This window comes from Sciurus carolinensis, chromosome 13 (genome assembly GCF_902686445.1).
Source record: "Sciurus carolinensis chromosome 13, mSciCar1.2, whole genome shotgun sequence".
In the NCBI taxonomy this organism is placed as follows: domain Eukaryota; kingdom Metazoa; phylum Chordata; class Mammalia; order Rodentia; family Sciuridae; genus Sciurus; species Sciurus carolinensis.
This window is the reverse complement of record NC_062225.1, coordinates 47,832,275-47,848,012: the sequence shown is the minus strand read 5'-3', so window position 1 is coordinate 47,848,012 and position 15,738 is coordinate 47,832,275. Positions and strand designations below refer to the sequence as shown.

General features: G+C 31.6%; 1 protein-coding gene across 8 annotated transcripts in view; it reads right to left on the bottom strand.

Annotated features, from left to right (window-relative positions):
• The window catches only part of Ccdc88a (coiled-coil domain containing 88A), a 117,929-nt gene that overhangs the window by 74,585 nt on the left and 27,606 nt on the right, over positions 1 to 15,738 (bottom strand). For all 8 annotated transcript variants that reach the window (XM_047522348.1, XM_047522347.1, XM_047522349.1 and 5 more), the window contains exons 4-6: positions 10,568 to 10,637; positions 7,662 to 7,720; positions 232 to 315 (exon numbers count right to left, since the gene is read on the bottom strand). In XM_047522348.1, the coding sequence (XP_047378304.1) occupies positions 232 to 315; positions 7,662 to 7,720; positions 10,568 to 10,637 (213 nt within the window). The remainder of the gene's footprint in view (positions 1 to 231; positions 316 to 7,661; positions 7,721 to 10,567; positions 10,638 to 15,738) is intronic.

The window sequence follows — 15,738 nt, the reverse complement described above, 5'->3', positions numbered from 1 at the left end:
GTTCTCACAGACAAAGGAAACAGTACATTTGTAGTTAGCACCATGCCACGTATAAGATGATGCCCTTGAGGAACTATCTCTTAAAAAATGTATGTATAAAAGGAGGATTCATTTACATTTTATCTCAATCTTGTTCACCATCCTGTGTGTGACAAAGTATTTTAGGAGACATATAAATAAAAATACCAGAAACTTTATAAAAAGAACATACAAATTTATATAGGTCATTACCTCTTGAATATGTGCAGCAACTGCTGCTTTTGTATCAAAATCTAAACCTTGAATTCTTTCGATAAATTCTTCTTTCTTCTGACACTGAAATAAATGAATAATTATTTATACAATGTAGGGTATCATCCTTAAAATGTTGTATATGCTTTGAATAGTAAAGACTTTATATTACATTTAAAGTATCTAATACACTTAATACAGAGATAATGATTTAGAAATATTTATTTAAAAAAGCAAGGCACTGAAAATTCATACTATTTTTAAGTTGGCAAGTTCTAAAGTGGGAAACCATTACACAACCCATTTGAGGTCAGTACAATATTATTATGCTAACTTTACAAACAGAGAAGTAAAGAATCAAGAACTTGTTTCAGGGAGGATAAGTTACTTGCCAAAAAACACAGTGAGTCAGTGGCAGAATTCGGAATACAGCCAAAAAGCTCAGTCAGTCCCTGGCTATCACCAAACAACACAGCCTTTCTTCTTGGGGAAAAAAAAAATTTCAAGCAATTTTTACTTCAGGCTTACAATTCATTCTCATATCTTCATCCTATCAATCTTAATAAAAAGAAATTCACTTTTGTGGCCCAGTTCAACATTTATAAGGTAATATAATAAATACTTGGTTTGCTTCTAACACAATATAGAGTTCCAAGGGCAAAACTTAAGAATGTATAAAAAAAAATGCACATGTAATCAAATGGAATAAAGGCATCAATTCTTTATTGTGTAACTTTTTAAAAGCTTTATAAAAATTCGAATATTAAGCTACAAACTTAATTTTTCCTTCCAGTAATAGTTAAATAATATTTAACATTCATCTTAATCTTTGCCACTGTCTACATCTCTTATATTGCAATCCAACTGCAAGTATAACTGTATTCTTGCAGCTACCAAATGAGAAGTGCATACAAAACAGACAGCAATGCCTTGCCTAGCTTAGATGAATCTCCTGGGCCAATTACTGAACTACCAGAAGACAATACACTCAGAAAAGGAAAAACTACTCTTTGATCATTAAGAAACTTACAAAGTCCAAATTTATACTCTACATGTCTATTTATTCAAATTGTAGTACTCAATTTCTGTTAATATACAATTCAAACATATTTTCATCCAGTGCACAAAGTTCTCCCTCTTGTAAAAACAAAACTATCAGAATGACATAATATTTAAAATTGAATTACCAGAAATGTACAATTACTAGATATGAATAGGATGTCAGACCTTGGAAGGAAAAATTTTTATCTAGTAAATATTTGACAGGTCTTGAGAAAAGAATTATGAGTTACTTTTCCAATTGTACACCCTTAGCATATATGGCAGTATTATTATAAAAAGTTATGACATAAAGTTCCCAATTTGACTGTCTTGTATTTGTTTGCCTTTAGTTTAAACAAAACAGGTATACTTCCCTTTTTTAAGCCCCAGAGTCACTGTTTCTTCACTCTTACTATCTTAAGGAACTCACCCTTTAGCACATTTTCAATACACAATAAAAATTCCCTTTATCTTTAAAATACACAAAGTTCTACTAAATCTCACCATAATTCAAACACTAAAAATTTTAAGAATCCTGAATATTTTATAAATAGGTTAGGCTTTCTTTATGAATTTCATAGAACCATAAAGGATAGTAAAGAATAAGAATATCATGATGGAAAAGAGAATTAACATTTAAAATTTGAAGTTGGATAAATTCAAACTAAATATTATGTATCAGCACTGTCCAACATGGTAGTCACTATCTACATGTAGCTATTGAGTACTTGAAATGTACCTGGTGCAACTGAAAATTTAGTGGCTACTACAGCTTCAGAGCATTTAAGAGTCTGGCATTAAAAATAGATACATAAATAATTTTTATTGTAGCTAAAAATACTATGAACAAATCATCAACAAATCATTTTTTTTTTCACTTAAAATTAAACTCTCTTATCTTTACATACAGTTATCAAACTGTCATGGGCATACAATTAGTTTTTTTAAAAAATTTTTTTAGTTGTCAATGGATCTTTTATTTTATTTATTTATTTATATGTGGTGCTGAGCATAGAACCCAGGGCCTCACACATGCCAGGCAAGCGCTCTACTACTGAGCCACAATTCCAGTCCATAAATTACTTTTAATTGTGTTACAGTAACTGATTTCTAAGCTAGAAGATTACCACAGTATTCTATGGATATGGAAGCTGGGATATGGGGAAAGGAAAAAAAAGTTATTTGGATGGGAAGGAGAACTGTATTAACCTTAAAGTTGTACATCTGCCACTAGAGAGCTTAAAAGTCCTCAACTTTTCACTTGGTACTCAGTGATCTCTCACATTAAAAAGAGGTTTGTGTGGAAAAATAGAGGAAAGGACACACCTAATGAGTTACTGAACAAGAAAATAATAAAACAAAGAATAATAAAATCTTATAAGAACACTAATAACCACAGTTCTAAACAAGTTATAATCCTACCAAAGACCAAAATAAGTCACAAAATAAAAACAGAAAAATTAAAATTCCCTTATTAAAGTGTGATCATTATCAAATAAAAATAACAAATGCTGATGCTGATGTGGGAAAATTAGATACCTGGATACTGCTAATGAGAAAGTAAAATGGAAACCACTGGAAAATAGTAAGACGATACCTACAAAAAATTAAATTATAAATAACATTGGGATTCGTTTTGACATAATCACACGAGTGAACTATAATTTGCTCTATTTCAATTCCCAGTACTTCCTCTTTCCCTTCCCTCCTTCCTCCCCCTGATCCCTTCCTTCTATTCTAATGGTCTTTTATTTATTTATTTATTTATTTATTTATTTACTTTGTAAGCAAGTGAGCAGGAATTTTATTAAAAAAGGAGGGTGAAACACTCAGAATTCCCAGTACAGTGCACCAGGGAGAAGCAAGAGTGTCTTACTCTTTTTTTTTTTTTTTTTTCTTTTTGGGTGCTGGGGATCAAACCCAGGGCCCTGTTCTTGTAAGGCAAGCACTTTACCAACTGAGCTATCTCCCCAGTCCCTCATTTTTTTTTTAAACTGGTACTTTACAGACATACATAAAGGTAAAATTCACTGTGGTATATTCATTCATAAATGTACATAGCATAATTTGGTCAATTTCATTCCACAGTTCCTCTCTTTTCCTGTCCTCTCTTTCTCCCCTTTTATTCTCTTCCTTACTCCCCTGAACACCCTTCTATAAAATGCTAACTTTTAAGACGCTTCACAAAAACTGATGGGTAAACAATAGATTGTAGCTCTCACACTGAGCAACGTATTTGCTTCTGGGAGTAATACATAAAGGTCAAAATTTTATTCCAACCACACTTGACAGTTACTTTCAGCACTACCTGGCCAAATCCCCAAATAAGTAATATTTCTGGATACTAAACAGTCAGCACCAATATCTAAGTTCTGCTGAAAAACGATGAATTTTACATGGTCTTAAAGAAATTTCCAAACAAACTGCAAAATTTTTTCCTTCTGTGTAAACTGACTTTTCCTAGGAAATCTCCCAACTGTATCAGGGCTATGGTGAACCACATTATCTGTAAAAATTCTAACTGATGCTCCGAACAGGATCAGGAGATGTGTATTATCCACCGAAAAAAATTCCAGAGCAACTTGACTGGTCTGAGTCATCCAAAAATAAAAAATCCCAAAGCCTTATCCCTTAGTATTCTTCACATTCAAAGTTATTTCTGTGGCTTCTGAATGTTGCTTTCTCTTAAGAATTGCATAATTTTTTCTTCAAAAGAAGATTTTCCCCAATGTTTGCTTTTATTCTTCTTTCTTTTTATGAATATAACATCTTTGCAACCCTGTAGTTCACTTAATTCCTTGATTTATCTAGCTACTTCTACCTACACATTACAAATGTAACAAACAGATAAAACTGACCTGGATGTGGAAAATATCTTTGTCACTTATTACTATTACATATCTCATACTATATATATTAGGATTTTAACCTGTTTGACTACTAGATGAATGAACACATTTTTTCTGTAATAGTACATACTAGAAATTATTCCAACAATACTTTTGGCAGACTGTTTTTCTTAACAGTTTCTTATCCTAAAAGTACATTTTGGCTCTTCAATATCAACAAAGAATTCTTATTATTCATATAGTCACAGATGAAGGAAAACAGGAGCTTTTCATTACTACACATTTGATGTTATTAGCCCTAGTGGCTCCAAAATGCCTACAGGATGAAATCTAAACTCAAAGTGGCAAATCCAGTCCTTCATGACCAAATTCTTGTCAACTTTCCAGTCTAGTCACTTGGCTTGCTCCTCTTTGAATGCTACATTCCAGCCATACTTTTATGTTCCCTGAACAAGCCATATTTTCTCTTATTTCAGATATTACTCATCAAAGGCCTTCCCTGACACTACAAACAGACTTAATACTTCCTCTATGCAACAATATATATTTTGCATTATGGTAATTATCAACTCTTACAGTTACTGTTTGGTCTATCTGCCTCTAAAATTTAAACTCTTATGAACTTTTTTTTTTTTCTAAAAGTACTATGCCTGTCTTTTACTATAGCACCTGATATGCAGTAAGCATTAAAAAATAAGTAAAATAATCCAGTCACTAGCATTGCTAAAATATAGAACAAATCATTATTTTTCAAAACTGGCTCTCTCCTCCTTCCTTGGTAGACTTGCCATTCTGGCACTACAACAGATGCAAGTATCAAGGGCTTTCAAGTTAAAAAAAAAAAAAAAAAGAATTCTGCTATGACTACAAAGACAAAGTATACACTAAGACTGGTTTCTAAGTTTCTTGTTAAGCTCATATCACATCAAAGATGACCTCATTTACATAAAAACCTTAAATGTTGACACAGTTCAGAACAATGGTCTGAGTCTAAACTCCTTGAGGATTGTTTGTTTGTTTGTTTTGGTAAAATTATACAAGCATGGAATATATCTTATTCTAATTAGGACCTCATTCTTTTGGGTGGGCATGATGGTGGGATTCACCTAGGTATTTTCAAATGTGTATATAGGGAAATTATGTTAGATTTATTCTACTGTTTCTATAATTGATAAAATGTATCCTCTCTTGATGTGAAAAAATAAATTGGCCTATATTTATTTTTCTTTATTCTGAAATAAATTTACTACTTTGGGTTCTGGACATCTTCCAAACAGCACTATTGACTGGACTAGTCACGCTTCCCTAAAGTCACTCTCTGACATTCTGTCTACCAGCTTTTCAAACTATTCTCCTTAAGTTAAAATAACTAAAATTAACAAATTCCTCCCTTCAGCCTTAAAACTTATCTCCACAGTGCCCTATCCTTTCTAAACATCTCAAAATCACTTTTATTTTCCTGCATATTTTATATCATTATACCCATATATTTGTATAATTATTCTTTTACACCCCAATTTCCAATTCTGTTTTTTACCTTAGTCCACCCAAGATTCTTCCTCTCTTTTCCACTGACCTTGAAATGTGCCCACCTTATGTCTCCAGATTATAGGAATCTGGATCATATGAGTCTATAGGCAGATAATAAAGCAGCTCATATATTTAAATAAAAATTTCAGAGAATAAATTAAGATCTCTAGAATACCCTCTTGCTTAAATTACATGCCAACATTAAACTATTTTAGAAGATAGGCTCCTTACAAGGCTAGGTCTATTCAAATATAATTTTGCCTTATGCCTCACTTAGCTCTGTGTATCAATAAGAAGGAATATGTAATACTATGGTAGCTGATTTGGGGGCAATGCTTCATTACGAAGTTATAAGAAGGGGCTGGGGTTGGCGCTCAGTAGTAGAGTATGCTCATCAAACACGTGTGAGGCACTGCTTTCAATCCTCAGCACCACATAAAAATAAATAAATAAAATAAAGGTATTTGGTCCATCTACAACTAAATATATATACATAAAAGAAGTTATAAGAAAATATATCTATTGCACAGCTCTGCTTCAGTAGAAAAGCAAAATGATACGTCATAAATATCAATAATCATTCAAATATAAGAATTCTTGAAAAATTTCTTTAGGAAACACCTAGTGGCAGAAACAGAAGAGTCTGACTTGGCTAATGTATAGGAGGAGTAACTTCTAAAGGTCCATAGCACAGCAAGATAACAATAGCAGACAACATTAAGTCGAGCTTTCCAAATGGCTAGGAGAAAGGATTTTGAATATCCCCAACACAAAGAAATGATAAATGAATGTTCTGTGGTGACAGATATGCCAATTACCCTAATAGTATCATTACATCTATACATAAATGTACATTATATATATATACATATCTCATATTATATCACATAAATATATGATTACTATGTGTCAAATTAAAAGAATACAGCTCCCAGGCAGTCAGCTTCTAACACTTTCTGGGATGCACAATATTAGGTATATGAATGTAGTGTATTGTCAGAGGTCTCATTATTCATTTGTTTATAAATAACCTAATTCCACAAAGAATCGAGATAGTTTCATTCAAAAAAAAGAGCTGATTAAATTAAAAGTCAACACAATATTAATGGTTCAGAAGTCAAACCAGAGTTGAATCTCAGTTCTTGGGCCTGCTAGCAATATGACCTAAATCTAAATTAATTATCTCAGTTTGCCTCAGACATGCAATTCCACTGTAATTATTAACAGCACCTTCCTTGACTTTGAGAAATGCCCTAATTTGGATAACTTATAACTGAAATGTTGCCCTATCTAAACACTAATCTTTTTATCTGAGAAAAGACATGAGAAAACCTATGTAAAGTATAACACAAAGTAGGAATTCAAAGAATCATAGCTATTATTATTATTAGGATAATCATTAACCAAAGGGCAATTTAAAACAACCCAGACTCCTAACATGTTTTTCATAAATGCTGCCTTCTTTTTATTATTTTTAAATGAATCTCGTGTTCTTTGTTTTTTAGTTGTAGATAGACACAATACCTCTATTTTATTTATTTTTATTATTATTATTTTTTTAATGTGGTGCTAAGGATTGAACACAGTGCTTCATACAATGCTAGGCAAGTGCTCTACTGCTGAGCTACAATTCCAGTCCCATCCTTTTTATTATTAATCCTCCTTCCCTTTTCCTAAAACATGCACAAATGAAAACATAAATCATAAAAATTTGGGAAATAGGTTTTTAAAGACATCTTTCTGAAAAATTTTGTAAAACAGGGCCACTAGAAGTCTCAGAATGAGAATAATAATACCTGAAGGTTTTTAATAATATGACTATGGTAATATATAACTAAATTTTGAAATAATGTATTTTCCTTTAACATAATCTCCTTATGAGGTTATACAGATATTTAAAATTTTTGAACACACAGACTTTGAAACCCAAAAATCCTTTAGTCTCTGAGAAATTGAGTCTGAAAAAACAAAGAGGTTATTAAAATGAAAATATGAAATATTTAAACTTACCTGAACTGCACACCCCAGTAAGAGTAAAAGAAGTTTTTTAACTTCTTCTGTGCCTTGCTCTGAAATAAAAACAATAACTAAGTAGTACATTTAGCTCTATTTCTACTCTCCTGTATTGGGAGAATCACTTTTTTTTTTTTATAATTTATTTATTTAAATAGGGTAAAACTTATTTCTCTGGTTGTACATGAAGTAGAGTCATACCATTTGTGGGAGAATCACTTCTACAGGTAATATTCACAATTAATTGACCAAAAGATTAATTCTATAAATAAATATAGTTGACAATTCAAAAAAAGCAACTCTGTGGGTGCAATGTAGTACTACAAGAAGAAATGGACAAGGATCTGCATATTGGAGGGTTATAATATAGATAAATATGCTACAAGGCTTTATATAATAAGTATACTACCTATGAAAATACTCCTTTTCCGTAAATTAAATTACACCAGGCTACTAAATGAAGAACCCACCAAATTACGCAGATATAGGGACATGCCACAAAGTCAGTCAAAATGGCTTCTAATAGGTCTGGCTCCTCTTAGTGGTTTCTTATGAAATCTTATGGAAACACAAACATGATTTATCTACCTACAAAATTTACATGGATTTCCACTGTGTAGGCTCATAAGGGTCAGAACCTTAAGTATCTATTACAGTTCTCTATTTAAAAAAAAATTTTTTTAGTTGTCAATGGACCTTTATTTTATTTATTTATATGCAGTGCTTAGAATCAAACCCAGTGTCTCATGCATGCTAGGCAAGCACTCTACCACTGAGCCACAACCCCAGGCCTACTGTTCTCTATAACAGTGATGCTAAAATAAATATATATGACAAGCTGGGTAAGAATTAACAGTCTATAATAGAACTGGCAAGACTACCCCCTTTCAATAGCATTCAATGAAGATTTTCTTAAAATATTCATCTGGTTATATCTATATCTTTGGGCTGAATTTTCACTATTAGGTTAAACTGTCTGTGAGAACAGCCTTCATTTCAGACATTTTCTCCTATTTTCCATTAAAAAAAAACAAAAAAAAAACTTTCTAGCCACAAACAGTCATGTTAATCACTGTTTCTCTCAAATGTATACATGCATAAACTCTCTTCTGCCCTAACTTTGGTTACTCCTTCTGCCTTTCTTCCCTCACTTCTTCATCGCCATAGTGAACCACTGACTAATCATTATCCTAGGGACAGCTCTAACACATTTCTGTAATGTCTTTCCTGATCCATTCATCAGGAGATCTAAGAAAGCGGATTAGAGGGAGCCTGCATTCCTTGTCACTCCCTAATTCAGGATTCAAGCAGCGGAAATACTGTTTCTCTGTGAGGCAGTCGTGGCTGCCCACCAATCCCCTGCTGTTTACCCCATTCATCCACCACCATCGCCCACCTCTGCCAGTATATCGCCTGCTTTTTAAGTGCAGACTGCTTATGGACTGCTGCCTATCATCCACCAATCATCAATGGCCCTCAACCTTCATTAGTATACCAACTTTAAGGATGATTAATGTATCTATAATTTATGTGCCTTTATTGTATGTATCTCTATTTCATGCTAATTATTACACAATTTCTCAGTAATCTGTATCTCTCACTGAACCACAAGATCCTCCAGAACAAGGATCATTTGTTTATATTCCTTGTTCCTAAAACTTGGTAGGGACTTGCTAAATAAATATGGAATTGAAAATATCAATCTACATGCAAATTTTTTCCGTTTTTTTCATGTGCATAATTAAACATCCTGGAATATCTTTACAGACTTACTCCTAATCCACCTAATCAAATTACTAATTAAATTTACTCCTAATCCATTAATTGATAGCTTTCTCTATAAAGTTACTTGATTTTGTTTTTTATTTTGGTTTATTTTGACTGACAGTGGAGGTGGGATTGAAGAAAATACACTCCATTTGGATACCATGAAGCCTCTAAGAATTAAGTTCTTTGTAGAAACAAGTAGATACTGATTTCCACAAATATTCAACAACTCTGAGGGTTAGGGATACAGCTCTGTGATAAGAGTGTGTGCTTAATATATGCAAAGTACCAAGTTCAATCGCCAGCACCAAGAAAAAAACAAAAACAAAAAACTCTGAACATGTAATATTTAAAATATGGCAAAGGGTAAAGAATTTTTTGGCGGTGAGGGGGATTGAACCCAGGGCCTTGTGCATGCAAGGCAAGCACTCTACTGACTGAGCTATCTCCCCAGCCCAAGGGTAAAGAATTTTGAAGAAGAAAATTTAAATGACCTAAGAAACTGCTTCCTGACTTTCCATTCAGTAGTTTAATGGTATATTAAAACATATTATCAGTAAAACCTTAGCTTCGAAAAAATTTGGCAAGAGCAGATAGTAGATAAATAGAAAAGGAGAACTATTTCAAAGTAATTTCTTTCCATCTTCTATATTTGTTTATAATGAGACACTAAAAGCCATAATCATCACCAAAATGTATCAGTTTGGTATAGTAGAAACAGTGTTAAATGTGTGATGGTCTAACTACAATTTATAAGTATTCTAAGCTTTCTTTCTTTTTTTTTATTTTTTTGGTAGTAGGGATTGAACCCAGAGGTACTTGACCACTGAGTCACATCCCCAGGCCTTTTTACACTTTATTTAGAGACAGGGTCTTGCTAAGTTGCTGAGGCTGGCTTTGAACTTGTGATCCTTCTGCCTCAGCCTCCCAAGATGCTGGGATTACAGGTGTGTGCCACCAGGTCCAGATCCAAATTTGCACTATACACTATCTATACACTGGAACATCACTTCCAACTTCTACAGAGTTGTGAAAAACCTAGTGAGTCAATGTAAATAATCAAATTCCTGGTAAACATGATAGTATTCCATGAAAATAAGACATTATCATCACACTATACTAATTTCAATACTTACCAGAAAAGGGATTTTTACCAATGATTAAGACATTTGGCAATGACATCACAATCAACTGTTGCAAAGTCTCCTGTAAAATAATACCCAATAGTTATTATATGGTTAATGATGATGAGAAAATAATAATCAGTTTTAATTATTTGTACACTCTTGTAGGTATGCTATACTGTTGTTTTAAAAATAAATGAGAAAAGATATACAAGGTTGTAAAACTTTTGCACCTTTAAATTAACGAATTAAACAACTAAAATTGTAATATCAGATATACTTACTGCTCACAAAGTAAAATTATCTAGGTTGAACTACTCTAGTATTTATTATTTGAAAATCTGAGGTTTGAGGTGACAGAAAATGAAATAGTATTACTCAATAAAAGATCGAGTATGTGTATTCTTTTTGTCCTTTTGTTGTTTCTCTCTGATCGAACTAAAAATGTCAACTGATTTCAAAATTAAGAAAGCTAATTATTTTACTAAAAACACTGTCTTATGATCATTTCATACAAGTGACCTCCTTAGTAAATCATTATTTCTCTGACTACAGTGAGAAGATAGCTCATCTTGTAAAGCACTTGCATAGCATGTGCACAGACCCAGGTTTGAATCCCCAGCACCTCGGGTAAAAGAAACAACAAAAATAAATAAATAAATAAATAAACTCTTTGGAGTATTTCTCTGACTACTATTAAACTTTTATTAACGAGAATATATGCACATCCTGAAGGCACAGGATGATTCAGAAAGAAGTGAATGCTTTGAAACTACTCATCTTAGGTACACATCGAATATGTACCTTCTGTTTATACCATCTTTTCCTTGAGGAAATGAAGAACACATCATGTCTGCCATTACAACCACTGATACTGATGATATGCTACAAACGGTCTTGATGTATGTACCAGACTTCAGGATGGATGGGTATCGTATGAAATTACTAAATCTTTGCAACAGAGTATAGAAATAATCATGATTTTTTTTTTTTTTTTACAAATTGGCTTTGACTACATAACTACTAATACATGTTAGATATAAGTAGTTACTGAGTAAGTCTTTGCAAGCATTCAACTTTTTAAAATCATCCTTTTAAGCATAACAATATGAGAAAGCAAATAACCATGAAAAATATGAAAAGTTAACTTGAAAAATGTACTAATGTACTAAACATAAAAAAACATAAAAACATAAAAACATAAAAAAAAATCAGAGGTTAAAACTGACTTCTCTTGTTAAAGCTTTATTGTATAATATTCAGACTCCCAGACTTCATTTAGCTCTAAAGATATTAATCACAAGTATTAAAGAAGTGACAAAAGAATACATAAATGAGGCCAAGATACATCTGATTTAGTAAGAGGAACAAATTAATTGACAGGTCAAAGAAAAAAAATATATATATATGAACTACTGAAGATAAATTTGTTGCTCAAATTTTATAGAAGCCTATAAAATGCATGGAGAAATGGAAGAATTTTAATAAACGGGGAGAAAATTTTGAGAAAATCAGGGCGGTCATTCATTCAACAAACATTTGAATATCTGTTATCTGCCATATATTATTCTAGAAACTGAAAAAATAGCAGTGAACAAAATCCCTGCTCTTGAAGAATTTACATTTTGATAATATTTGAGAGATAATAAGTGTTTTGATGGAGAAGTGCTAAAGATAAAAAAAACAGAGAATACGAGTATGAGTAAAAATGTAGATAAGAAGGGTGAAATCTTTTAAAGATATACAAGTATTGAAATATAGAAAAACTGAGTATTTCCAGGGTCATTAAAGCAAAGTTTCACTGACTAGGTAGAAATTCTATTCTGGCATGAAGACAGTCCAGAAAGATTTGGAGAACTACATTCATTAGAAAAAGGTAAGGAACTGGCAGATATTATGTTAAAAGTAAAAGCAGAAATACCTTGAAAGATATTAACTAATTTCATTCCAATTTCCTTTAATTGGCTTTGTATAACTTTTCTATATAAAATGGAATATTAATCATATTTTAGTTGACCATCTAAAAGCATTTTATTTATACACAAGTTTGTATGAATTAAAGTTCATGTTCCTAATAGAGTATAAGAAAGACTATTTCAAATAAATACCAGAAATAAACATTATTTAGTTATTATTCAAAGATAATTTAAACTAGGTTTGCCTTCTTCCTAAAAACTATCCATAATAACTTTCTTCATGGTAATAAATCAAACAGCATACTGGTAAAGGTCAGGCCTCATTTCCCTTTCTTGAATCACACAAGGAACAAAATGCTAATACTAAAATACCGTGAATTGACTGTCTTTGCTTGAAGATTTTAATATGCTATTTTAAAAAGTCAGCATATAATTACATTTATCATACTATATATATTCTATCTGTTAATAGAAAAGAATTAATAAGACAACATATTTTAGTAGGTTACAGAAAATAATAAAATGAATGGCATTTGAAAGGAAAGAACATTTGACCAATTAAAAAATATGAAGGAATAGAAAGCATTTCTTATATAACAAACATAGGATCTAGTTTTCTTGGTTACTGGATTTTAGTTATACTCCAAATATTGCTTATTACCACAGATTAAAAAACAACCCTACAAAGTATTTACTTTCTGTAGTAACTAGATTAATGGTAATAGACCTGTTTTCTGTTTTCGCTATTACTGACATTCATACCATACAAAAATTTCCTAATAAATTTAAGTTCATAACTATAATGACACCAAAACTCACTGTACAACAGTTCTGAAAATGGACTAATCTTTTTTTATTTGTACATAGTATCTTTGATATTTATAGTCAATATTCTTCCCTCACTCACAGGAATGAAAAAAAAAAAAAAACTTAGAAGAGTCTATGCAATTTTATATAACCACCATAATTTACTTATTTTTGGACATCAAAAACTTTTGGATATTTACAAAAGAAAGCACTGTCCGCTAAGGAGTAAATGATTATTTGAAAAGGTCTGAATTGCCACTTAATCACAATGAAGTACACATTCAATTAAATTTCTGATAATATGTTAGTAGTTACCTTTGTCACAACTCCTCACTTCCCTTTGTTAGGGATTAGAAGAATTGTTTCCCCAAGGATTTGCAATAATGTGGTCCCAGTTTTTAAAAAAATTAAATACATACAAATATAATATATAAATAAACAAGTATGGAAAGTAAAGATCTAAAAGTATATATTATTTAGGTGATAAAAGTGGTAGTATCCTAGTAGTGGAACTACATTTATATTCACTATTTTTCCCCCCAATTTTCTATGGTGTACCTAATTGTTTCTAAAAAGTACAAAATTGCTTAAAATCAGTTAAATGAAAACTGGTTCAGGACTGGATGCATGAAAGGAAACAAATCTCTTGAAGCCATGTGTCCTTGGCCCAAACACCAAAGAATTACTACACATAATGTTCTCCCCAGAGATGAGCTTGCAATTAAAACGTCCAGACACATCATTTCTTCCACCATTGACACCCCACTATCACCACCACAAGAAACAGGAAGCAGAAAACAAAAAAGGGAAGATCCATATCTCCATATATTTCAGATTATATAATTATCAGAGGTAAAATCTAAAATAGAAAAATTTTAAATATCTGAATAAAGGAAGGAAGGAGCCAAAAGAATTAATGAACAAAATGAAAAAATAGATATAAAAAGAAATAAATGAACCTTCTATAAATGAAAGATGTAATCAGTAAGTTAAATAGAAGGTCTGACACAGATAAGAAGGAAATTAGCAAATTAGAGTTCTGAATAAATTAGAATACAATACCGATAGCATAAAAAGAGAGTTTAATAAATAAGGAGGGTAGAATAAGAAAGCCTAATATCCATCTAATAGAAATATCTGAATGATATTAATTTTATTTATTCTTTAATTTAATTTGTGGTGCTGGAGCACTTCTACCAGCTGAATCACATTCCTAGCCTTCTTAGAATATTAGATTAATAAGAGAATATGAACAGAGATAATATTAGAAGAAACAGTATTAAAATGAAGAACTTGGAACAGTATTGCAGTCAAGAGAAAAAAGCTTTAACAAAGAACAAAAGTTAGTCTAAAAATTAACTTTTCCAGAGGAAAAAGGAATCTAGAGATAGAAAAATAAAATCTTCAAAGCACTGAGAGAAAAATAACTGTCACCCTAGAAATTCATACCCAAACTACCCAGAACAAGAGTGTGGACTGAGGTGTAATTCAACGGTAGAGTAAGTTCTTCGCATGTGTGAGGCCCTCGATTCAATCCCCAGCACAAAATAAAAAACAAAAAAATAAAATAAAATAAAAAGTTGAGATCAAGGCAATTTCAGAAAAATAAACATTGGGAAATCTTATCATCACACTCTATACAAATGAAAGATGTCTCCATCAAAATACCAATGACATCTTCACAAAATTAGAAAAATGGTCCTAAAATTCATATGGCAGAATGACCAAAACAACCTTGAGCAATAAAAGCTATACTAGAGGTATCAAAATACCTGATCTCAAATTATAGTGCAGAGATATAGTAACAAGAACAGCATGATACTGGTATCAAAACAGACATGAAGACCAAGGAAACAAGAGTATGAGGAGAGAGCCTACACAACGGGAGAAAAACCTTTGCCAGCTACTCTTCAATAAGGGGATTAAGATCCAGAATTTACAAAGAACTCAAAAACTTAACTTCAAAAACAAACAAATAACCCAATCAATAAAGGGTCAAATGATCTAAACAGACATTTCTCAAAAGAGGAAATATGATTGGTTTTAATAAATATATGAAAAATATTCAACATTCTTAGCAATCAGGGAAATGCAAATCAAAACTACACTGAGATTTCATTTCATTCCAGTAAGAATGGCAATCATCAAGAATACAAGTAACAATTTCTAATGAGTATGTGGAGAAAAAGGTACACTCATACAATGTTGGTGAAGATGCAAACTAGTACAACCACTTGAACTAAAATCAGCATACTATACTGATAAAAACATACAAATGTTTCTAGCAGCACAATTCACAATAGCCAAGTTATGGAATCAATCTAGGTGCCCATCAACAGACAAAAGGATAAAGGAAAATATGGTATATACTCAATGGAGTTTTTTTTTTTTGAGTAAAACATACTCAAAAGCTAAAAAAAAAACCAAACCATGTTTGGAAATGTAAAAGCATACTTCTAT